Below are 26,323 nucleotides of genomic sequence, written 5' to 3'. Positions count from 1 at the left end.
CCCAAAAATAGTTAGGTTACTTAAAAAAAAACAAGTAAAATGGTTCTCTCATTCAGTCAACTAGTATTTACAGGGAGGGTTTGGGCAGGTTAGACTGGTGGTGGTGGGAGGGTGGGGGGGAGAAGGGGGGTGGGTGACAGGGTGTTTAATGCTGCAGGTGAGTAGGCAGAAAGGGTGGGGGGAGCTGATCCCTCCACCTCCTCCACGATCATCAAACGGCATCGCCGCAACGTTCGTAACCCCACCCCCCTTCCAACCCACCTTTGAAATTGTAGGGTTTTCTTTCGACTCTAACAGGCTGGCCACTCTCGGCCGACTGATCACGTCACGCTCGGCTGCCTGACCACACCACTCACGGCCGACTGACCACGCCACTCTCGGCCGACTGACCATGCCACTCTCGGCTGCCTGCCATGCCACTCTCGGCCGACTGACCATGCCACTCTCGGCTGCCTGACCATGCCACTCTCAGCCGACTGACCATGCCACTCTCGGCCGACTGACCATGCCTCTCTCGGCTGACTAACCACGCCTCTCTCGACCGACTGACCACGCCAACAGTTTTGTGGTGATGTCAGTGTATTGACATGTTAATTGGCTTAATATCAAGCCAAAATCGACCCTGTTTATTTGCCTGCCCACCTACCCTTTCTCCCCCTACCTCCCATATTATTGGACTGGGTGGGAAGATGGTGGGCTTGGCACCCACCGAGTCCCATTCCCTTCTCACCCCTGTGTTCGCTGACTGACATTGACTCACGGTCAAGCGGCACCTTGATTTGAAAATTCTCAACCTTGTTTTCAAATCCCTCCATAACCTCGCCCCTTCCTATCTCTGAAATCTCCTCCAGTCCAACAACCCTCCGAGATAGCTGTCCTCCTCTACTTCTGCCATTTTGATGCGGAGTTTGGACATTCTCCTCATGTCTGCGTGGGTTTCCTCCGGCTGCTCTGGTTTCCTCCCACAGTCCAACGATGTGCAGGTTAGGTGGATTAGTTGTGCAAAATTGCCCTTTAGTATTCAAAGGTTAGGTGGGGTTATGGGGACAGGGTGGGGCAGTGGGGCTATGCAAGGTGCTCTTTTGAAGGATCGGTGCAGACCCAATGGGTCGCATGGCCTCCTTCTCTATTGCGCGGCACGGTAGCACAGAGGTTAGCACTGTTGCTTCACAGCGCCAGGGTCCCGGGTTCGATTCCTGGCTTGGGTCACTGTCTGTGTGGAGTCTGCACGTTCTCCCCGTGTCTGCGTGGGTTTCCCCGTGTCTGCGTGGGTTTCCCTCCAGGTGCTCCGGTTTCCTCCCACAAGTCCCGAAAGACATGCTCGTTAGATGAATTGGAAATTTATGAAATCTCCCTCAGTGTACCCGAACAGGCACCGGAGTGTGGCGACTAGGGGCTTTTCACAGTAACTTCATCGCAGTGTTAATGTAAGCCTACTTGGGACAATATAGATTATTGTCACATTACGAGGATTCCATGAATGTATGGATTCTACCCCACTTTCCTGGTTTCAGGCACTCCTTAAAACCTACCCCTTTGACCAGAAGAACAGAAAAATAGAGCAGGGTAGGCCATTCAGCCCTTCAAACCTTCTCCGCCATTCAATATGATTATAAGAACATAAGAACTAGGAGCAGGAATAGGCCATCTGGTCCCTCGAGCTTGCTCCACCATTCAATGAGATCATGGCTGATCTTTTGTGAACTCAGCTCCACTTTCCGGCCCGAACACCATAACCCTTAATCCCTTTATTCTTCAAAAAACTATCTATCTTTATCTTAAAAACATTGAATGAAGGAGCCTCTACTGCTTCACTGGGCAAGGAATTCCATAGATTCACAACCCTTTGGGTGAAGAAGTTCCTCCTAAACTCAGTCCTAAATCTACTTCCCCTTATTTTGAGGTTATGCCCCCTAGTTCTGCTTTCACCCGCCAGTGGAAACAACCTGCCCACATCTATCCTATCTATTCCCTTCATAATTTTATATGTTTCTATAAGATCTCCCCTCATCCTTCTAAATTCCAACAAATACAGTCCCAGTCTACTCAACCTCTCCTCGTAATCCAACCCCTTCAGCTCTGGGATTAACCTAGTGAATCTCCTCTGCACACCGTCCAGTGCCAGTACGTCCTTTCTCAAGTAAGGAGACCAAAACTCAACACAATACTCCAGGTGTGGCCTCACTAACACCTTACACAATTGCAGCATAACCTCCCTAGTCTTAAACTCCATCCCTCTAGCAATGAAGGACAAAATTCCATTTGCCTTCTTAATCACCTGTTGCACCTGTAAACCAACTTTTTCCGACTCATGCACTAGCACGCCCAGGTCTCTCTGCACAGCAGCATGTTTTAATATTTTATCATTTAAATAATAATCCCTTTTGCTGTTATTCCTACCAAAATGGATAACTTCACATTTGTCAACATTGTATTCCTTCTGCCAGACCCTAGCCCATTCACTTAGCCTATCCATATCCCTCTGCAACTGCCAGTATCCTCTGCACTTTTTGCTTTACCACTCATCTTAGTGTCGTCTGCAAACTTGGACACATTGCCCTTGGTCCCCAACTCCAAATCATCTATGTAAATTGTGAACAATTGTGGGCCCAACACTGATCCCTGAGGGACACCACTAGCTACTGATTGCCAACCAGAGAAACACCCATTAATCCCCACTCTTTGCTTTCTATTAATTAACCAATCCTCTATCCATGCTACTACTTTCCCCTTAATGCCATGCATCTTTATCTTATGCAGCAACCTTTTGTGTGGCACCTTGTCAAAGGCTTTCTGGAAATCCAGATATACCACGTCCATTGGCTCCCCGTTATCTACCGCACTGGCAATGTCCTCAAAATATTCCACTAAATTAGTTAGGTAAGGCCTGCCCTTTATGAACCCATGCTGCGTCTGCCCAATGGGACAATTTCCATCCAGATGCTTCGCTATTTCTTCCTTGATGATAGATTCCAGCATCTTCCCTACTGCCGAAGTTAAGCTCACTGGCCTATAATTACCCACTTTCTGCCTACCTCCTTTTTAAAACAGTGGTGTCACGTTTGCTAATTTCCAATCCGCCGGGACCACCCCAGAGTCTAGTGATAATGGCTGATTATCTGAACACACACCGCACTCTCCCCAAACCCCTTGACACCTTTGGAGTCCAGAAATCTATCCATTTTCTTCTTCAATATATTCAGTGACTTGGCTTCCACAGCCTTCTGTAGTTGAGAATTCTACAGGTTCACCGTCCTCTGAAAGAAGAGGTTTTGCCTCATCTCGGTCCTCAGTGGCCTACCCTATATCCTGAGACTGTGTATGTTGTTTTTGTTTCCAATCACACTCCGATGATGGTCACTTGGGCAAGACACAGAAGATTGTCGGTGGGACTACACATCGGTGATTATTGAAACCTTGATTGTTACCCGAGGTTTTTAATTTAGAAAACTGACAGTCTCATTGAATGAGATCTTTGGAAGCTTTCAGCTCATGCACCACAGGTCATGGTAATGTAGTCATTATGTTAATTAGCCGGTAATCCCCAGAACATGAGTTCAGTTCCCACCATGACAGTTTGACAATTGAATTGAGGAAATTAAATGCTGGGTTTGATGTAAAGCAGCCAGGTTCTCGTTGACAACTGTGCTTTAAGGAGACTTGCTATACCCATACTGGTTTATATGTGACTCAGCATGGTTGTTTCTTAACTACTCTTATTCCTGTCTGTATGTACCCTCTGTTGCCTTGCAAAACCTTCCCCCCCCCCACCGTCCCATCCCCCAGCAACTGATGCTGACTAATTCAATAGGTTGGCAAGGACTGACTGCCATATGCGATCGCACCCCTCAACCGACCCCCCCTAATGGTGTAACTTTCTCCAGCAACAAGAATTCCATTAAGTCACCCAACCATACCGAGGCGCTGGGCGGATTAGAGGGCCTCCACCCCAGCAGAACTCGCCTCCAGTCAATCAACGAGGCGAAGGCGAGGAGACCTGCCTTCACCCCTGCTCGCCGCCCCGGCGAGGCCAACATCCCAAAAATGGCCACCAGAGGACATGACGCCAGTTCAATACTGGGAATCGCTGACATTTGCCGAGGAAGGAGGACCAGAAGCTTACCAGTTTGGGACAAGGCCAGAACCTGTGTGTGTGGTTGGCCGGACCCCAGGAACGCCACGCGCAGCAGTCCTCTACCTCCAGAAAGGGGCCACTCAGCTTAGCTTTGGTCAGGTGCGCCCTATGCACCATCTTGAGCTGGATCAGACCAAGCCGCCACACGAAGACGTGGAGTTCACCCTGCGAAGGGCCTCCTTCCACATCTCATCATCCAGTATACGTCCCAACTGCCTCCCCCACTGCTCCTCATCCACCGGGGTCCAAATACTCCAACAGAATCCGTCCATAAATTACGGACATGCTACCCTCCTTCAACCCCGCCAGCGAAAGGATCCTCCTCATGAGGGACGTCAGCGGTGCCATGGGAAATGTCGGGAAGGCCCTTCGGAGAAAATTCCTTATCTGGAGGTAGCTGAACGAGTCCCACCCCGAAAGCCCAAACTTCATCAATAATTCCTCCAAGCTGGCAAACCGTCCCCTCACAAAACAAATCCCCAAATCTCTCAAGTCCATTCCCTCCCCATGCCCCAAACGTGGCGCCTAAACGCGACGGCTCAAATAGATGATTGGCGCAAATAGTGGCCATCCTCCATATGGATCCAAGCTTAAAGTGCTGCCCGAATTGCCTCCATATCCTTAAAGTGGACACCACCAGCGGATTCGAGGAGAACCTAGCCGGAGAAAGCGGATGCAAGGCCGTCACTAGTGCACCAAGACGAGATCCCCTACACGACCTCACCTCCATTTGTCCCCTTTTTAGTTTGATTACTGTCCCCATATAGACTCCAACGTGGCTCCCTTCCCACCACGAATCATAGTCCTCCTTGGCCTACTTCAGGATCCGCTCCTTCTCCTGAAAGCTATGGAATCTGACGATAACACCTCGTGGTGCCTTTTCCGCCCAACACCTGGGAGTGGTCGATGGGCCCTGTCCAGCTCGGGAGGGTACGCCAGTCCATCCTCCCCCATTATCTTACCGAACATCTGCGAAAAAATACGCAGTTGGATTCGGGCCCTGCGCACCCTTCCACAACCCCATGACCCCGAAGTTTTGCCTCCCTGACTGATTCTCCAGGTGGTCCACCGTCGCCCTCAGACCCTTATTTCCCTCTGTCGCGGCCTCCAGTGAGACAATTTGCTCGCTGCGCTTCGACTGAGCCGTCTCCACCCACCCCCCACCTCAATACCTCACCATGCTCCTTCGCAGCTTCCGACATTCTCTCCAACCTTTCCTGCCTCCTCAATCGATTTACGGAGGGTTTCAAACGTCACTCTCCATTGCCTCGCGAAGTGCTTGTCAAATTCAGTATCCCGGTTAGCATGTCTGCCGTGATCGGGGCCTCCTCAACCTCCGGAGTCACCGCCGCCATCTTCCCTGCTGTGATGCCATGCGAAACCTCTGAGTCAGTCAAAGAACGTCCGCCCGCAGACTTCTTAGTTCCAGCCTTTGGTGATACTCTTCAACAATAGAGTCCTTCTACTTTCATATGGGTAGAATTTATCCACCAAAGAAAATCCCGTGCGCCAGGTAAAAAGGGCCAAAATCAAGTGCCCTGGCGGGAGCTATCTACTGCGCGACCTCCTCCTACATGCCGCCACCGGAAATCCCGCAGCGATGGCAGTTACCAGAACTGTCCAGCAGCAGAATCAGTTTCCCGGAACAATTCAACAAGATTTCGTTTCGCTTTGAATGAAGCAAGGCGCTGCAGGAAGTGTGCATTTGACACTTTAGGATCAAATCTCCAATTAAAGCAAGAGGTCAGGCCATTGTTTGGTCTCAAATAACAAGACTTAATGGTGGCAGTTCAGAGTAAACTTTAGAGTGTGCAGTAGTGCAAACTGTGTGCATTAGTCGGTGCCTGTGCTTTGTAGCTGACTCAATCGCGTGGCCCTGTAGAATTTTTCCCTGTAGAATATACAGACCATTCGGCCCAACTGGCTAATGCTAGGCTTTATGCTCCATCTTAAGTCTCCTCCCACCCCTCTTTATCTTACCCTGATTAAGCAACCCTTTCACCATGAATAATAACAATAATAATCTTTTTATTGTCACAAGTAGGCATGCATTAAGACTGCAATGAAGTTACTGTGAAAATCCCCTAGTTGCTGGTTCTGGACACACCCACCATTGGGAACATGTTCCCTGCATCTACTTTGACTAGTCCTGTTAGAATTCTATGAGATCCCTCCTCATTCTTCTGAACTCCAGCGAGAACAATCCTAACCTAGTCAATCTCTCCTCATATGACAGTCCCACCAACCCTGAAATCAATCTGTCCAGCGAAAGTACATGGGGAATATTGAGCCTCACTTTAATCCTTTGATGCTGAAAATTTGATTTCGTGCCCAATAACTTTTCACACTCCACATCAAAAAATGTGTTCTGCAAATGTGCTTTAGTTGCTGGATATATTGTAGCGAGGCCATTGGGGGTGATGACTGTGTACAATAGCAGCGCGTAATGTCTGTAGATTTGTCTTCCCTCAGGTGAAAAATCTAAAAGCACAGCGATTATCCGAGCACTTGTAGTTGGACAGAAATTACCCCTAGCAGCATGTTATCGGTGGGAGAGGTGCGTTTTGTTTTTGGTTTCATGTTCACATAGCCTTTATGAAGCTTTTTGCTCAAACAAGTAGTGAGTTGACAAAGCGATAGCTCGATTGCAATCTACAGCACTAAGTCTTTCGGGGCGATGGTGGTTTAGTGGTAATATTGCTAGCCTAATTGCTAGAAGCCCAGGTTAATGCTCTGAGGACACGGGTTCGAAACCCACCACAGCAACTGGTGGAATTTAAATTTAATTAATAACTCTGGCACATGAAGCCATTCTTCGTAATGGTGACCTACGAAACTTGGCAATTAATTGTTTTTAAAACCCATTTGGTCCTTTAGGGAAGGAAATCTGCCATCCTTCGCTGGCCAGGCCTACATGTGACTACAGTTCCAAGACATTGTGGTTGACTCTTAACTGCCCTCTGAAAAGGCCGAGCAAGCTATTTATTTCAAGGGTAATTAGGTCGATTTGATTCAATTTATTGTCACATGTACCGAAGTACAGTGAAAAGTATTTTTCTGCGGCCGAGGGAACGTACACAGTACGTACATAGCAGACAAAAAAAGACTAATTGACAGAGTACATTGACAAATGGTTATTGGTTACAGTGCGGAAAAAGGGGCCATTTATTGACAGTTAATGTTAATAAATCGTTTATAGCTTTAGGTGGCAAATACATGAGCAAGAGCAGCATAGGACGTCGTGAGTAGTGTTCTTACAAGGAACATATCAGTCCGAGCGAGAGTCGTTGAGCAGTTGTCATATGAGAGTACCTTTAAGAAATGGATGTTTATCAAATAGCTGTAGTGGATGTACCGTTAAGAAAAGGGTGTTTGTCAAATAGCTGCAGTGATGTCAGTGTGTGGGTGGAGCTGTGACTCTGCTTTTACTTTCGCTTTGAGCTAGCAGCTACAGAGTGTGTTTGGTTTCATTGTGCAGATTGGGAGCTGCATCCAGAGAAACAAGGTGTAATTCTGGTCTCTCTCTGTATGAAAGGAATGTCTTCAGATCACTTGCTAATTTAACAGTGGTTACTGCTTTCAGTAGAGAATTTAAACCTGCTGTCTTTCTGTAAAAACGTTTTTTTTGTCTTATGGATGTTGTAAGGAAAGATTAAGGGTTACTTATAGAGTACTGTATTCTTTGGGTGGTGTATGTGAGTTAATAGTTGCTAAGATGTTCACTGTGTGTGTTTAAAAATGTTAACTGGGTTCATAGAATAAACTGTGTTTTTGTTTAAACATATTTTAGTTCTCTGTTGCATCACATCTGTAAAGTGGGCCCTTGTGCTCCCCATAACCAAAATCTAGTTAAAGTTGTGGGTCAGGTGAACTCCATGGTACACTTTGTGGTTCTCTAAACCCTGGCCCGTAATAGAGTCCAGCAGCTCCACTTTGCTAGCTATCTCTCCTCCTTTGCGATCCAAACCAATTTCTCCAAGATTTGGGTTATCTCTGTATATATCTCTTTGTCTGACTCACTGTCAAAATATTTATCTGATAACGCCCGCGTGAAATTGCTTGGGCTGTTTTGCTATGTTACAGCTGCTATATTCATGCAAGCTGTCATTGCTGCAGTGCCAAAGGAGGTCGGTTGGGGCCAGAGTTAGTCTTGGTTGAGATGCCCTTGCAGTCTATTTGCATATTCCATGACCCAAAGCATTGGAGTCAAGACCTCCTGGTAAATTTGAACTGTATGTCAGCAAGCTACAATGCCTTCAATTAGGTAGATAGAGTGGAGAAGTTGGGATTGTTTTCCTTGGGTATGAGAAGTTTGAGAGGAGATTTTGACAGAGGTGTGGTGATATCATGGTTGTGTTGTAATTCACCGACTGACCACTCAGAGTCTCACTAGTATATAAGCGAATGTTAGAGTCAGGTGACCCCTCAGACTGGCTGGAGGAAGCTGGAGAAAGGTTGCTTGTGCTTGATCTTACTGTTATTCATCTGTTGATGATGTTCAAGCGCTTCTGCAACGTAAGTCGATGCCAAGACATACCTCACAATTCTTTGCCATTATGGATCAGGTTTGCTAGGAATCAGGGCAGCACAGTGGTTAGCACTGCTGCCTCACGGCGCCGAGGTTCAAGGTTCTATCCCGGCCCCGGGTCACTGTCAGTGTGGAGTTTGCACATTCTCCCCGTGTCTGCGTGGGTTTCACCCCCATAACCCAAAGGTGTGTAGGTTAGGTGGATTGGCCGTGTTAAATTGGCCTTTAATTGGAAAACAATGAATTACGTACTCTAAATTTTTTTTAAAGTTTGCTAAGAATCATGGAGAATGCGATGGCTCAGGCAGTGCAGTCATTGGGTCATTTCAATGTACTACCAGTACAACTTAATCCTGGTGGTAACAAACTGGATATTTTGGGTCCAGTCCTTCAGTCTCCGATTCTCTGAAGATTTCTTGGTCCAGCCATTCTGAGCATGGTCATCATCATTGGTACAGTGTACAGGCCATTAGAAGTTCTCTTCGCCTGGCACCAGCGACTGAGTAAGTGCGCTCGATGTTCAATAACTTATCTTTTCTCTCCTCCCTCCACAGTACAAACAAGTGGAGCAGTATATGTCTTTCCACAAGTTGCCAGCTGACATGCGACAGCGGATCCACGATTACTACGAGCATCGATTTCAGGGCAAGATGTTTGATGAGGAGAACATACTTGGCGAGCTGAGTGATCCTCTACGTGAGGTGAGGAGCAAAAATAGATATTTCTCTTTTAGGCGTAACTTTAAAAAATATTTTCACAAACTTTGCTCTTAAGGTTTTCAGGTAATTGGGGTCAGAATTCACTGACTTGGTTTGCACGGTTAATCGATCCCCATTGCACTTTCCGTGGCCAATTCCGAGGCGGAAGTGTAAGTTGGTACATATTAGAGATGGAAGGAAGGTCAAGCTTTGGAATGCAGATCTGGGGCGTGGTTCACGCCACTCCTCAGCCGGTGCGGCCCGCCCCGTCGGTTAGGGGAGAATCCCGCCCCAGAGCTTTGGAAAGAACTTCCTTCATGAGGGGCTTGGGAATTATGAGGTAGACACACATTCTTTTCATGATCCATTCACAAGCTGTGACAAATTATCCCACACTGGTTGAGGCCTTCCACTGTCCTTGTGGGTTGAGAGCTTGACAACAAGTATTCACCATTGCCTTTGACAGCAGCATTTGCTTACTGGGCAAGGAAAGATAGCACCTCTTAGGCTGCTGGCTTTCCCTCCGGAGGTCTTATATGGGCCCCCAAAGACCATGAGTAATATAGATACTGTAGGCAATGACGCTGTCGGGTATTAATGCTATTTAACATCATTGACGTGCCTGGCTGGGGCTGTATTTTGCAAGTCAATCCCTGTGGCTTCTGATGCAAACACACTCTGATTTCACAGTGACCAGCCACAACATAGAATAACATCAGTGCACGAACGGGAGAGCTGCTCACTAGAAAACCTTGCGACAGTGAGAGCAGCCTTATCACAGAAATGAAAAAGAGACTCAAAGATACGGCCCTCCTGCTGAAAGCGTATCTCCTATCAGCACAAAGTTCAGGGCATTAGCATCAAAATGACTCACTTAGCCTCACTCTGACCCTTGCAGCGAGAAGCAACCTTTTGCAAAGCTGGAAGAGGGGCTGACATTTTAAAGAGGCTTCTGCCACTTCAGACATCGGGCTCCTAAGAAAGGGAAAAAAAAAAATTTAGCCCTGCACTTCATATGCACGGATTTACCATTTTATTCTCATTTTTTTTTGCTGCTATTTTTGGGCATTTCTGATTAAGTAATTTTGATAGCGTCCATGGAGGAGACGGCCTGAGGCATTTCTGAGCTCCATAGTTTCAACTGCAGTCAAATAATATTAGTGGCTACTTTCTGTTTGTGAGCTGGGAGTGGGGGGAGGAGGGGGAGGGTGATTCACTTCGAACTGTGCTCCCTCAGACTGCAGTGATAGCTGTGGGTAACCCGCCCCCATTTTAAAAAAATAATCTTTATTGTCACACGTAGGCTTACATTAACACTGGAATGAATTTACTGTGAAAATCCCCGAGTCGCCACATTCCGGCGCCTGTTCGGGTACGCAGAGGGAGAATTTAGAATGTCCAATTCACCTAACAAGCACGTCTTTCGGGACTTGTGGGAGGAAACCGGAGCACCCGGAGGAAACCCACGCAGACACGGGGAGAACGTGCAGACTCTGCGCAGACAGTGACCCAAGCCGGGAATCGAACCTGGGATCCTGGAGCTGTGAAGAAACAGTGCTAGCCACTGTGCTACCGTGCTGCTTATTATGCCATCCACGGTGCAAAGACACTTCATCAATTAAGAGTCAACAAAAGGAGGTTAATGTCGCCGATAATTCTCAGGAGCTGAGTTGTTTTTCCTCTGAGAGGGTCGGGGGTGGCGGGGTTGGGGGGCAGAAGCACTAACGCGCCGCGCCTCAGATTTGGGATGTGGGTAACCATCCTTGCTCAGTTGTGCTGCCATGGGGAGGCTCTATAGACGGGGGGGGGGGGGGGGGGGGGGGGCGGGGGGGGGGGGGCGCACCCACCACTCACCCTGTGCCACGCGTGAACAATCTCAACAGCCTCTGAGACTGGAGGAACAGAACAATAGAATAGAACATTACAGCGCAGTACAGGCCCTTCAGCCCTCGATGTTGCACCAACCTGTGAAACCAATCTAAAGCCCATCTACACTATTCCCTTATCGTCCATATGTCTATCCAATGACCATTTAAATGCCCTTAATGTTGGCGAGTCCACTACTGTTGCAGGCAGGGCATTCCACGCCCTTACTATTCTCTGAATAAAGAACCTACCTCTGACATCTGTCCTATATCTATCTCCCCTCAATTGAAAGCTATGTCCCCTCGTGCTAGCCATCACCATCCGAGGAAAAAGGCTCTCACTGTCCACCCTATCAAATCCTCTGATCATCTTTTATGACTCAATTAAGTCACCTCTTAACCTTCTTTTCTCTATCAAAAACAGCCTCAAGTCCCTCAGCCTTTCCTCATAAGCTCTTCCCTCCATACCAGGCAACATCCTGGTAAATCTCCTCTGCACCTTTTCCAATGCTTCCACATCCTTCCTATAATGCGGCGACCAAAACTGCACGCAATACTCCAAATGCGGCCGCACCAGAGTTTTTTACAGCTGCAACATGACCTCATGGCTCCGAAACTCAATCCCTCTACCAATAAAAGCTAACACACCGTACGCCTTCTTAACAACCCTATCAACCTGAGTGGCAACTTTCAGTGATCTATGTACATGGACACCGAGACCTCTCTGCTCATCCACGCTACCAAGAATCTTACCATTAGCCCAGCACTCTGTATTCCTGTTACTCCTTCCAAAATGAATCACCTCACACTTTTCTGCATTAAGCTTATTTTGCCACTTCTCAGCCCAGCTCTGCAGCTTATCTATGTCCCTCTGTAACCTGCAACATCCTTCCGCACTATCCACAACTCCACCGACTTTAGTGTCATCCGCAAATTTACTCACCCATCCTTCTACGCCCTCCTCCAGGTCATTTATAAAAATGACAAACAGCAGTGGCCCCAAAACAGATCCTTGTGGTACACCACTAGTAACTGAACTCCAGTCTGAACATTTCCCATCAACCACCCCCCTCTGTCTTCTTACAGCTCACCAATTTCTGATCCAAACTGCTAAATCACCCTGAATCCCATGCCTCTGTCTTTTCTGCAATAGCCTACCATGGGGAACCTTATCAAACGCTTATGGATGGAGAGTAGATTTCCAGCCTCTCACCTTAAGCTTAAAAGAAACGTAACAAAGGTAGAGTTAAGAAAGAAGTCGAAGATTTACAAAAGTGATTTTCAACGTCATGCTCTCAGTCCAAAGATCTGAACTTAGCTCCAACAGAATCTAGGAGATAAAAGAACCATCTAATTTAGTACTGACCAGTGGGATTTTCCAGTTCTTTCCACCGGTGGCATCTTCCGGTCCCGCCACTGGTGACCCTCCGTTCCCCGTGACGGGTTTCCCGGCGGCAGGGCAGGCGAGCCATACAAAATGGCGCAGACCTTGGCGGGTCTGGAAATTCCCGATGGTGGCCAATGGCAAACCTAATCCGCTGCCGGAAAACACGCCACCGGGGATGGGGCAGGTTGGAAAATTCCGACCCAGGATTAATCTCAGCAACCCAGTTTAGAAATAAGCTGCACAGGCCAGGGATAAGATTTTCCAGTCCTTTCCGCTGGTGATGTCTTCCAGTCCCACTGGAGGTGAACACCCCCCACCCCCCTCCCACCATGGCAGGCTCGTCGGTAGCAGGCCAGATGAGCCATACAAAACGGCATTGATCTCGGTGGGACTGGAAAATCCCGGCGGCGGCCAATGGCGAGCCTCGTCCACTACTGGAAAACACGGCGGCGGGGAGAAGGGGCACATGGGAGGCCGGGAAATCCCCAGGATTAATCTCAGCACCCAGTTTTGTACTAAGCTGCACAGACCAGATTTAAATTGAACCCAGACATCAGCCCGGGCACTTCAACTGGCCTCGATTGGAACTGGTACAAAATTGGTTGGCGATCACTGTCCCGCGACGCATGCCTGCAAAGTGTATCCACCTACAGGTGAGGTGGGAACTTGTCTGTGACGCCTAACAGAAGTAAATATTCCATTGATGCTCATCATCAAGGCTGGAGTATAACAACTAAGCATTTGAGGGATTTATTAGCGAACAACCGACAATTGTGGAACTGTATTTCAGTCTGAGTCAGAGTCTTCGGGAAAGCGGAGAGGAGGTTTAAAAAAAATCGGGGAATAAAGTTTTTTCACAGCTTCCCAAAGCATTTAATGAGAATGGGGTTTGGGGCTATGTAGGGGCGGAGAGCCACTACCTTAACAGCTATTAGTTCAAGGGCTCTGATCAACCACACAAGGTCTTTCTGAGACGCCATTGCCAGACCCTCAGCAGTTCAGTCACCATTATCTCCAGCACTTGAGCTTCACCTGGTCCCTTCACAAGTGAATTTGGAATATTGGCTTATTTCTCGATCAGATGCTCCCAGCCAAGGATGAAACTCGCAGGATGGATGCCTCTGCCACGCATGCAAGGTCTACAATTTCCTGACCTGCTTTCCTCTGCGAGTTCTGTCCCTCGCCGTGGAAGCAGAAAATCACAGAATCAGCCCTAATAACTGCATTGACACGGCCTCAATGCAGCCGAGGCAATTCTCTGGATTGGGGGAGGTGGGGGAGAGGGGGTGGGAGCACTCTGTGGAGGCACGTATTCGGGACAGGATGAAAGACTGCAGTTCCCCAAATCTCTGAACTGCGACTCGACCTCCTCTGCAATGTCAAATTGGGGGAAAAAACTCACTTTCCCAAACGTTGAGCCGTGTTGTACCCTGCTGTGAATCCTTTCGTTCAGCTAAACACTTGGCCAGAGGTTAGACCGCAAGCCACATTATGGAACACCTTCTCCACTCAGCTTACTTAAAATAGGCTCACATGCACCCTGCCACCATCTCCTTGAGTCTCTCAATGCCTTCTCCCAGCGTAGTTTTGGATCTGCAACATGAAGGTGATATCTGTGGTTGCCAGGTAACAAATGGACAGCAGAATGTATACACCAGTCGCAGTAACCTTTGATCCCTGCCACAGGAATAAAGCCACCGTTTATAATGACGAGCCATTTTGAATGAAGCCAGATCAAAGTCAAACAAGCCAGGGGCAGCACGGTGGTGCAGTGGTTAGCACTGCAGCTTCAAGGCGCCGAGGTCCCAGGTTCGATCCCGGCTCTGGGCCACTGTCCGTGTGGAGTTTGCACATTCTCCCCGTCTCTGCGCGGGTTTCGCCCCCACCCCCCAAAGATGTGCCGGGTAGGTGGATTGGCCACGCTAAATTGCCCCTTAATTGGAACAAAATGAATTGGGTACTCTTAAATTTATTTTTTTTAAAGTCAAACACAGCCGCAGCAATGATTATTTCTTTGCCATCCTAGAATTCAGAAACAGAAAACGTCCGCCATCATTCGGGTTTTTTGCAACTCAGATCAATTGCCTGTTCCTCAGATTTGACTCTGTTCTTTCCCCCCCCCCCCCCCCCCCCCCCCTTACATTTCTCCTTCTGTGTGACAGGAAATCATAAACTTTAACTGCAGGAAGTTGGTAGCCTCCATGCCTCTCTTTGCCAACGCGGATCCCAACTTTGTCACGTCCATGCTCACGAAGCTGCTCTTCGAGGTCTTCCAACCCGGCGACTACATTATCCGTGAGGGGACGATAGGGAAGAAGATGTTCTTCATTCAGCACGGGATTGTCAGTGTCCTTACAAAAGGCAACAAGGAGACCAAACTGTCAGATGGGTCCTATTTTGGAGGTGAGGAGATCTTTATTTGACAAAAGACTTGGAAAGGAGAGGAAGGCCATGAGCCCTTGAATGGATTCAGGGGTATTGCTGCAAAAAGAGACACATTGCCGAAACTTTTACTTTTGCACTCATCAGGACGAACGCAGGAATGCCAAATTTCGAACAATCTCAACAACTTAGATGAGCAGAGAAAATGGTACTGTTTGGTTGACTCTGATTGGCTAGGGGGTTGCCATGGAGGAGAAAATGGGGAACCAACCAACATCCTTTTCTCCTGTGGTACAGTTTGTTGATATTGTTTGAAATTTTGCATTCCTGCATTTGTCCCGATGCAACATCATCCATTTTACACTGTCACACAAAGAGAAGATCTACACCAATGCATTTGAAAACATACGAATTAGGAGTCGGAATGGTCCACTCGGCCTTCGCGCTTGCTCCACCATTCAATAAAATCGTGACTGATCGGATTGTAACCTCAACCCCACATTCTTGCCTAATCCCGATAACCCTTCTCCCCTTGGCTTATGAAGAATCTATCTACCTCTGCCTTAAAAATATTCAAAGGCAGTTTCCACCGCCTTCTGAGGAGAGTTCCAAAGATTCAGGACCTTCTAAAGTAAGAGATTCTCCTAATCTCTCGTAAATGGGCGACCCCTTATTTTTAAACAGTGACCCCCAAGTTTTAGATTCTCCCACAAGAGGAAACAGCCTCTCCTCACCCACCCTGTCACCACCTCTCAGGATACTATATGTTTCAATCAAGTCACCTCCTACTCTTCTGAACCCCCCCCCCCCCCACAAGTACACAGTGGTTGTGGTGTTTTACATTTCACTCGGAGGACTGGTTGCTGTGATGACATGCACCTTTTCTTTTTAGCACCCATGTTTCTTTGGATCTATGGATTGTGATTGGTCGAGGCTCCAATTTGCCTATCCTTCAAATGGCTGGCCAGAAATCTCTCCGCCAGCAGGCACTCTTTCCCAGGGTGGAGGGGTCAGTCACCAGGGGGCAGAGGTTTAAGGTCCATGGGGCAAAGTTTAGAGGAGAAGGTGCGGGGCAGCTTTTTTACACAGAGAGTGGTGAGTGCCTGGAACACGTTCCCAGGACAGGTTGTGGAAGCAGATACATTAACGGCATTCAAAAGGTATCTTGACAAATACATGGATAGGATGGGTATAGAGGAATACAGCACAAGGAAGTGCTGAAGGTTGGTATCATGGCCGGTACAGGCTTGGAGGGCCGAAGGGCCTGTTCCTGTGCTGTATTGTTCTTTGTTCTTACCACCTCAACGAGACGGGTTCATGGGTAGATACTCAACCTGTTTGGCCACATTATGAACACAACTTCCTTGGCCATCAAGATCTGGAGTGAGACTTGAACCTGGAGCTTCTTGTTCAGGGGTAGGGATGTGACTCACTGTGCCACAAGACCTTGTTGCAATCTTGCAACCAAGGCTAATTCTCAATTGATTGAGCTGCACTTTTTTTGAAGGGATGATTGCCACTGATCAGGGAACGTTCCGACCCCTGACACCCAAAGGGTTGGTGGCTTCCAGAGTATACCAGGACCAAGACGTACCTGAGTGTTTAAATGGCTAAAACGGTGAAGGTAGAGAAGAAAGAGAATGGGGAGAAAGGAAAGGCTGAGCTGGAAGAAGTGTGCTGTTGCTCCTGACACCCTGGAAGCTTTTCATTGTCTTATTAGGATTATTCAGAAGCTAGTTCACGTGAGATGGGCAACAGCGGTAATCAATGGATGTAATGGTGCCCGAAATTTAACATTAATTGGCATGGAATACATTTGGGGCGGATTCTCCGTTGGCCGATGTTGAAATCGGGAAACACGATTGGGCGGCGAATCGGTTTTGACGGCGAAAACGTGGCGGCCGCTGGTTTCACGCCAAATTGCAATTCTCCGGTGCCTCGACGCGGCGTCAATGCATTCCGGAACGCACATACATTAGACACCCATGGCATATCATTAACGGGCTTGACCTGATACTCTCCGGGGCCACCGCGATGCTCTCCCTCCACAGGGGTGAATTCCCGACGGCAAAGTTCACTTGTGCTTTGAAAATTCGTGAAACCGGCGTCATGGCTGCTGAGGGGTAGAGACGCTGTATGGAAAGTGTCCAACAGCTCCATAGTTTGCTGACAGTTGTGCGGCTGGCCGGGGGGGGGGGGGGGGTCTGCCAGGGCCAGGGGGAGTAGCGGGGGGGTGGCCAGGAGTTGGGCTGTGGGATCGGGATGGGGTGGATGGGACTGCAAGGCACACATGCACCTACGAACGTCGCTGACTGCCACTGTGAACGTTGGGCCACAGATCGTATGGGTCCCTTCCCAGGGCACCCCCCTAGGTGCCCTCTGGCCCCAGCTGATCCTTCAGTGGGTTGGGCTCACTCCAGTGCAACCAGTGCCATCTTGTTAGCTGGGATGAGTGTGTGCGGAGAGTGAAATGTCTATACGCGTCTGCAGCTTGTCAGCCTCCCGAGTGTCAATCACGAACCCGGTGAATCCCGCACGGCTTCTCATTGGAATCGACTGTGCTAGCCCCTCCACGGTCGCCAAATCGGTCAAAGTGCAGTGCCAGTTGTGCTGTCGTGGAAGTCCATGAATCCTGCCCCAGCGTCAACACTGCCGCTGCTGTTTCAAATTGACCATTCCCTAACAGATCATTGATTGAACTGGTCTATTCTTAGCCTCGCTTCAACCTGTGGACATGGGTTCCTCCCTTCCTTCTCTCCACTTCAATCCTATAGTGTTTCCCTTCCTTTATCCTCACTTTGAATCTACATTAATCCTCCATTGAACCTTTTTCTCAGTGGTTTGTCTTTATAATACAACCATTTCTTTCTTTGGTCTTGCAGTCCGATCTTGTCATTCTCTGTGGTTTAGTACTGCAGAGTCACTGAGCGTATTTAAGAAGGAAATAGATAGATTTCTGTACTCTAAAGGTGTCAAGGGGTGTGGGGAGAGCTTGGGAGCATAGTGTTGAGATAGAGGATCAGCCATCATCATATTGAATGGCTGAGCTGGCACAAATGGCCCGACTCCTGCTCCTATTTTCTATGTTTTATGTATCCTACTTTGCTGTGTGTTTCAATCCCTCTCTGGAGGTACTTAAATCCATCGTCCAACTGCACTGCTGTTCACATACATTAGCTTGCCCAGCCCATACCGCCTCTGAAGATGGGCTCTCCGCTTTCTTCTAGTGAGCTGAAGTGCTTTCCTCCAGCCCAATTAACAGGCAGTGGCAGAGGAGTCAGTTTTTATTACACGGTGTGAATTGCAATCATTTCTTACAGCTGCAGTTTTGTCCGAACATGTTCTCAGACTGAGTGGCATTCACAAAGAAGGAATCGAGTATCCAGCAGCACAGTGCAACATCTGATTAGGTTTGCACTTGCCGGCCGACTTAAGGGGTTGGAATGAAGATCTACCCCAGTGAAGAACTTGTCGTCCAGTCTGTTGCATTTTGGAGCAGAATATTCTGGAATAATCATGCCCTGCGAACTTGTCCATTTGACGGCGGGATAATATTAACGTAGGCAGCACGGTGGCGCAGTGGAATAGCCCTGCTGCCTCACGGCGCCGAGGTCACAGGTTCGATCCCGGCTCTGGGTCACTGTCCGTGTGGAGTTTGCACGTTCTCCCCGTGTCTGCGTGGGTCTCGCCCCCACAACCCAAAGATGTGCAGGGTAGGTGGATTGGCCAGGCTAAATTGCCCCTTAATTGGAAAAGAAATAATTGGGTACTCTAAATTTATTTATTTTTAAATAAAAAAATTAGCGTGATGCCTCCATGATTAAATTTGGCAGTCGAACAATAACTTGCACTAATATAACACCTTTAATGTAACAAAACACCCCAAGGTGCTTCACAATAGTTAACAAACATGATTTGCCTTCATGAAGAGATATTAGGGGCGGGGTTTTCCAGACTTTCCCGCTGACAGGATTTTCCAGTCCCGCCCACAGTGACCTCCCCCGCCGGTGGGTTCCCCTGTGGTGGAGGGTGTGAACAACAGAAAATACCATTGAATACCAGCCGCACAACTGTCAGAAGATCCCGCCTCTGCTGTTGCAAAACAAGCCGTGAGGAAATGTTGGGAGTGGAAAATCCCATTAGGTGACTAAAGGTTTGAGCAAAGGGTTAGGTTTTGAAAGGGCGTCATAAAAGGATGAAAGAGATAGAGAGAGGCGGAATGTTTGGGGGGGGGAGGGAGCGGGATTCAAAATCTTAGGGCCCAGGCAGCGATTAAAATCGAGGATGCACAACAGAGCAGAGCTGGGAGGAGTACATATATCTTGGAGGGTTGTGGGGCTGGAGGGGGTACAGAGGCAAGCCATGGAGCAATTTGAAAATTAGGGTAAGAATTTTAAAATCGAAAACCTTTATGCCCCCAGCCTTGCCGGGCCTCTCCCACTCTATCACACTCAACTGCATATTCTTCCTAAATATTGGGGCCACTGGTTGTGAAGCACTTTGTGACAACCTAAGAACACAAAAGGAGCTAATTAAGTACAAAGACAATTTAAGATTACCTGTCTGGCTTGCAATGTGCCTTACTTAAACTTGCTGGAAGATACATATGTTTATATATAGAAACCTGTCCTCTGCAAACAAAAGTAACATGTCCAGGCATTGCGCCTTTCTCGAATTAAGCAAAAGCACGGGGGAACAATAGTTCTCTGGTGCATTCCCCATGACAACACCTCAAACAATCAGTCATCTTATCAACCAGTCAGCCCCTTTTCTTATGCAATATAAATCATTGCTTCCTTTGAAATTTGGTACTCTTGCACCTCTCCTGATGAAGCAAGATGAAAAGTTTGGGCAGCAGTATCTCTTTTTTTTTTGAACAATGCACAAGTACAAGGACCTGTTTTTTTAGTAAGGGCGATCCCGCCATGGAATCTAAAGTTGCTTAGTCAGTAGCCATCAACACTCGGATAAAGCCCGGACCCTCTCAGTTCGGTTGGCGTTTCGCTCAGGGATGGTTTTGTTTCGGCTAATGAAAAGTAAAAGATTTATCTCAGCCTTCTGCCGCTTCTGACTTGAGATAATCAATTTGCCTCATCCCTCACTTTTATGGTCCCTTGCGCCGAGTGCTATCTTCTTTAATATTGACATGTGGGGGAGAGGGGTGTAGAACATGCAGTAAACACCACATTACAAAATGATTCACTGCATTTAAGTTGATTGGAATTATCCAACCTAGTTATAATGCTGATCTGCAAAGCAATGCGTTATAAATGCACCATGGGTGGCATTTGTTATCTGTAGTAAACCACATTTTGCAATGTTCCCAACAATGCTTGTGGGGAGGCTAGCAATGATGTGATTCAGCTAAACACAGTAAAGATATGACAGGGGTGTCAAAATACTTTTGTTCAGAGCAGGAATCACATAAAGCGCGCATTCTTTTAAAAAACAGTGGGGGGTAAATTGACTTGATTATTTTGTTCAGCAGATCAATGTAAATCGAAACAGAAGAGAGGAGAAATTCGGATAAAAGTAATTAATTGTGCTTCACTAAGTGAGGTCTGGCACTGGGTTAACTTAATATGTACTCTGCACTTTAGTAGCAGTGGATAATTGGCGTGTATTAGATTGTATGCACTGAGAATGAAGAAGATATTGGTGATTTCCCTGCATAAATGAGGACATGAATAGGATGCGTTTTAATCCGTGGTTTGGTCCATAGGCAGTCATTACAATGACAATGAATAAAGGAATGGCTTTGGACTCCTGAGATTCTGTACAGTGTGAATAAATGTGAAGTGCCTTATTCAGTGAGATCATGATTTGAATGAATAGATAATAGGCCGGTGGATTGGGATCCCTTTATCTGCATCAGAGTCAACAATGAATAAAACTGTGGAATCTATTGTGCCTTAAGCACTGGTCCAAGTCAGGCAGAACCCTAGGCACGTGTTGCTTGAGTTATTAAGAGTTTGAACGAAGAAGAAAGTGGTTCTGTTACATATCAAGTGCTATTCTATCTAATCCCTGTTAGTTCGCTAAAATCTCACCGATGATTGATCCATCATGAGCAAAGTAGTCAACGGGAACATTTTTCTAAAGGTTAGCATGCTGAGTGACTTCAGCATGCTTTGTTCTCAGTTCACAGTGATCTTGTAGCCTTCAGCCCCGATCTTCAAACAATGGCACACTTTAAACTTTGTGAGTTTAGGACTTTGTATCAAGCCAAAATCAGGCATGAAGCTGAAGGGTAGCCAGAATTTCAGACATTCCTATGCTGCTTCACTCCAGCGGCCCAGACAAGGCCCCTTTCAAGGATGGAAAGATGAAGGGGAACGACTGCATAGTATCATATCATAGAATTTACAGTGCAGAAGGAGGCCATTCGGCCCATCGAGTCTGCACCGGCTCTTGGAAAGAGCACCCTACCCAAGGTCCACACCTCCACCCTATCCCCATAACCCAGTAACCCCACCCTACACTAAGGGCAATTTTGGACACTATGGGCAATTTAGCATGGCCAATCCACCTAACCCGCACATCTTTGGACTGTGGGAGGAAACCGGAGCGCCCGGAGGAAACCCACGCACACACGGGGAGGATGTGCAGACTCCGCACAGACAGTGACCCAAACCGGAATCGAACCTGGGACCCTGGAGCTGTGAAGCATTTGTGCTAACCACTATGCTACAATTCCCGCAGAGGGTGATGAATCTGTGGAACTCGCCGCCCCATAGTGCGGTGGAATCTGAGTCATTAAATGATTTCAAAAAGGAGATAGATATATTTCTGATTTTTAAGAAATGGGTTAAAAGGGATATGGGGAACATGGAAGGAGGTGGATTTGAGACCAGGAAGAGATCAGCCATGATCTGATTAAATGGCGGAGCAGGCCCGAGGGGGCTGAATTTCCTACTCCTGCTTCTAATTCCTATGTTCACCAGGAGAGCGGTGTTGTTATACAGCGAAGGTACTTCACATTGAGATTACAGTTGCCGTGTGAATGCATCACAAGTTCCGATTTTAACCGAACTATTTGGTTTCGGCCCAATTCAGATTCGGACAATGCCTTGCTGGACCGTGAGACAGGTGTGTGAAGCCATTGACCATGTTGATCGATTACTCTTTCTTCCCCTCTCTCGGTAGAAATCTGCTTGCTGACCCGTGGCCGTCGGACAGCGAGTGTGCGAGCCGACACTTACTGCAGGCTGTACTCCCTCTCTGTAGACCACTTCAATGAAGTGCTGGAGGAGTATCCAATGATGAGGCGCGCCTTCGAAACAGTGGCTCTCGACCGACTCGACAGGATAGGTATATCTCCTTTTTATTCTATTTGAGCGGTGGGCACCCCTTTTCATCCATAGCTTTTGTGGCCTCTCACCTTAACGTCCGTAAAGGCAGCGAGGAAAGTGATAGAGATACACCGGATCCTTAGATGCTGCACAGTTAATGAATCGATGCAGCTTCCATTCATGAAATCTGGAACATTGCACTGCAAACTGTGAATTCACAAGCTTATAAAGTACATCCACCAGCTGGTGTGAACATTATGCTTAGACAAGAAGGTTTGAGCTGAGCGAACTAATGTTCGTGAAGAAGAGAATGAATTTCTATGGCGCCTGTCCAGGTTCAGCCTTTTGAAATGTAGTCACTGTTGTAAGATAACGCAGCAGCATTCAATTTGCGTACAGCATGATCCCTCAAACAGCAGTGTGTGTGTGTGTGTGGTAATGACTAACCAAATAGTCTGTTTCACTGATATTTATCGAGGGTTAGATATTGGTCAGAGCACGGGGAAATAGCTCCCCTTCCCTTCTGCGGAATGCTGCCGGAGGATTTTTGACCTCACTTGAGCTGACATGGGGGTCGGGGTGGGGGAGGGCGGGGGTGGGTCGGGGGCGGGAAGTTGGTCAAATATCGCATTTGGCCACCTTGGCCAATCTCGGGTACGATGATTCGTACAGTGTGGTAGACTGTCAACATCTGGTGCCCCGGAAGGGTTGTCTCTTTCTTTCTTTCATGGGGCACAGGCATCGCTGGCGAGGCCAAAAGCATTTTTTGCCCATCCCAAATTGCCTGAGTGGAATGCCAGGCCATTTCAGAGGGCAGTTACGAGTCAACCACATGCTGGTTTAGCGGGTTCAGTTCCCGTTCCAGCCTCCCCGAACAGGCGCCGGAATGTGGCGACTAGGGGCTTTTCACAGTAACTTCATTGAAGCCTACTTGTGACAATAAGCGATTATTATTATAATATTATTATTGCTTTGGGGTCTGGAGTCTCATGTAGGCCAGACCGTGTAAGGACGGCAGGATTCCCACTCAGAAGGACATTAGTGAACCGAGATGAGGTTTTACAACAATCAACGGCAGCTTTGTGGTCACCATTGCTGAGAGGGGCTTTCAATTCAGGATTTCTTTATTAAATCCTTGGTGGGATTCAACCGGCATTCCTAGACCGTTAGCCTGGGTCTCTAGATTAGTAGCAAGGTTACATCACCACGGCACCATCTCTCTCATTATGGAGTAGAGGCATCAAGGCTACCATACCCCAACAAGAGAGGGGGCAGGGAATTGGAAGTTTAGGAATGGAAGGTAAATTGAAAGTATATGAATTTTTCACGATCTTCACACCGTATAGGGTGCGCAGTAGCATCCGCAACATTTCCAAACACAGCACAGACTACGGGAAAAAACCACAAAGGGCAGCATGGTGGTGCAGTGGTTAGCACTGCTGCCTCACGGCGCCGAGGTCCCAGGTTCGATCCTGGCTGTGGGTCGCTGTCCGTGTGGAGTTTGCACATTCTCCCCGTGTTTGCGTGGGTTTCGCCCCCACAACCCAAAGATGTGCAGGGTAGGTGGATTGACCATGCTAAATTGCCCTTCATTGGAAATAATGAATTAGGTACTCTAAATTTATTTTTAAAATACACACGTCGCAATGACAAGAATTGACAAAAGCGTAAATCTTTTTTTTTTTAATTATAATATCAATTTAAGGCGGTCAGTTATTGAGAGCCTTTTATAATCAATGAACTGTAATTTCAAAAACTTTAAATCCACAACCTAACGTCTTTTCAATTCAGGCACATTCAAACTTGAATGCAGACCTTTCATTTTTTAATTGCCAAAATTATGTTGCTCTTTACTTTTTTGTTGGCTGAATATGGGTTGAATAGATAATGGAAGGATGACTGAGAGTCAGCCTGTGACCTAATCAGCAGAACAGCCCTTTGAGAGCAGGAGGAAGCCATGGAAATTTGACAGTATAATTGAAATCTTAATAACTAATCTGTTACTTGTCAGATTTTCGGAATATGCTTACTGCGATTTAGCAGGGGTTCGTATTGTGAAAAACATTCTTGCTGCACTTCAGTGAGCATTTATTTTTTTTAAATGCGGAGATTACTGAGGTAACTGCAATCATTGACTTTGAAGCAAAAAAAAAATCGCTGAGGTAAAATGCTATTTTTAAACACCTAAGGACAGCGGATACATTCTTGGGCGACCGGTTTCTGCATCAGCGTTAAATGTTGTGATCGTCGGAAAGCAAAAATACTGCAGATGCTGGAAATCCGAAATAAAATCGGCAAATGCTGGAAATATCCAGTTAATCAGTCATCATCATGTGGGCGGCACGGTAGCACAGTGGTTAGCACTGTTGCTTCACAGTTCCAAGGTCCCAGGTTCGATTCCCAGCTTACGTCACTGCCTGTGCGCAGTCTGCACGTTCTCCCCGTGTCTGCATGGCTTTCCTCCGGTGCTCCAGTTTCCTCCCACAAGTCCCGAAAGACGTGCGGTTAGGTGAATTGGACATGCTAAATTGTCCCTTAGTGTCCAGGAGGTTAGGTAGGGTTGCTGGGTTGCAGGGATGGGGTGGAGGTGTGGGCTTAGGTGGGGTGCTCTTTCCAAGGGCTGGTGCAGACGCGATGGGCCGAATGCCCTCCTTCTGCACTATAAATTCTAGGATCTGTGGAGAAAAAACAGTTTCAGACTGAAGACTAGATAATGGGTGGGATTTTTCTGGCCTTCCCATTGGCGGATCTTCCGGTCCTGCCGAAGGCGCCAACAACCCCACCCCCGTCGCGACACGACGAGTAAGCCACGCAAAATGCCATGGGTTTCTGCGGGACTGGAAAATCCCATCGGCAACCAATGGTGAGCCACCTCCACCACTGAAAAACATGCCCCAGGGAGGGGGGAGGGGTGGAAAATCCCACCCAGCGTATCCCTCAGTGCTACATTCCTGGGCTAAAGGGGCGATCTTATGAGGAATGTGTTATGTTCTGTGTTGTGGCTGTGGTACAGATGCATACAGAACATCTAGATCTTTAACTAGTAAGATAGTTTATTAACAAAATTAACACGTGGAAAGATAACTAACAAACTATAATACAAACGGTAATGAATAAGTGAATTCTCCTGGAGCCACTTATAATGTGACTGTCCTCTAGTACGACTTACTGCCAACTGCCAATCTATGTAGCCACATGGTGGATCACCGTCCCCACCTGCTGGTCAGAGGTCATACATTCAACTATCTACATTGTTATGCATATGCATATCACCACAGAATGGTTGAGCAGGTTGGACCTATTCCCATTAGAATTTAGAAGAATGAGATGTCATCTGATTGAAACGTATAAGATCTTGAGTGGGTGGATACTGAGAGGATGCTTCCTCTTGTGGGAAAGGGTAGAACGAGGGGACACGGTTTAAAAATAAGGTGCCTCATATTTAAGATTGAGATACGAGCCGGAATTCTGCGGCTGTTGGGATTCATTTTTCCCGCTTCAGCGCACCTTCGCCACCGGAGACGCGGAGTGGTTTCAATGGGAAATCCCAGTAACTGGCGGGGGGGGGGGGGGGGGGGGGCGGATAGAATCCCGCCGGTGCGCAGCTGAGAAAGATGCAGCTGGGGGATCGGAGACTCCTGCCCAAGGCTTTTTTTTCTTCGGGTGTCATATCGGACCTTGGGAATTCCCTTCTCCGGGGAGCAGTGGATGCTGGGTTATGGAATATAGCCAAGACTGATGTAGATACATTTTGGATCAGCAAGAAAGTCAAGGGTTATGCGGGGGAGGGGTGTATGGTTAGGAGCAGGAGCGTGGAGTGGAGGCCGTATTCAGATCAGCCATGATCTTACCGAATGGTTTGATTAACTCTTGTGCTCTTGTAAGTATCAGCCTTGATTATTCTGCTCAATTAAGCCTAGAAGCTAAGGACTCAAAAGCAAGTGTGCTAACAACTGAGCCACGACTGACAATGACGCAACTGAGTGGTAGAGGTGTTGCATGGAGAATGCACCAGTTAACTGATAACTGACAGTTA

At 47.5% G+C, this 26,323-nt stretch overlaps 1 protein-coding gene across 1 annotated transcript in view; it reads left to right on the top strand.

The window, feature by feature from the left end:
- LOC140404402 (potassium/sodium hyperpolarization-activated cyclic nucleotide-gated channel 4-like) overlaps window positions 1–26,323 on the top strand; it is a 401,801-nt gene that overhangs the window by 321,873 nt on the left and 53,605 nt on the right. Inside the window, exons 5-7 of the mRNA XM_072492892.1 lie at window positions 9,218–9,364; window positions 14,776–15,016; window positions 22,142–22,306. Of these exons, the coding sequence (XP_072348993.1) occupies window positions 9,218–9,364; window positions 14,776–15,016; window positions 22,142–22,306 (553 nt within the window). The remainder of the gene's footprint in view (window positions 1–9,217; window positions 9,365–14,775; window positions 15,017–22,141; window positions 22,307–26,323) is intronic.

This window comes from Scyliorhinus torazame, chromosome 30 (genome assembly GCF_047496885.1).
Source record: "Scyliorhinus torazame isolate Kashiwa2021f chromosome 30, sScyTor2.1, whole genome shotgun sequence".
Classification (NCBI taxonomy): Eukaryota; Metazoa; Chordata; class Chondrichthyes; order Carcharhiniformes; family Scyliorhinidae; genus Scyliorhinus; species Scyliorhinus torazame.
Note: the sequence above shows the minus strand (reverse complement) of the source record. Positions and strands in the feature narration are given on the sequence as shown.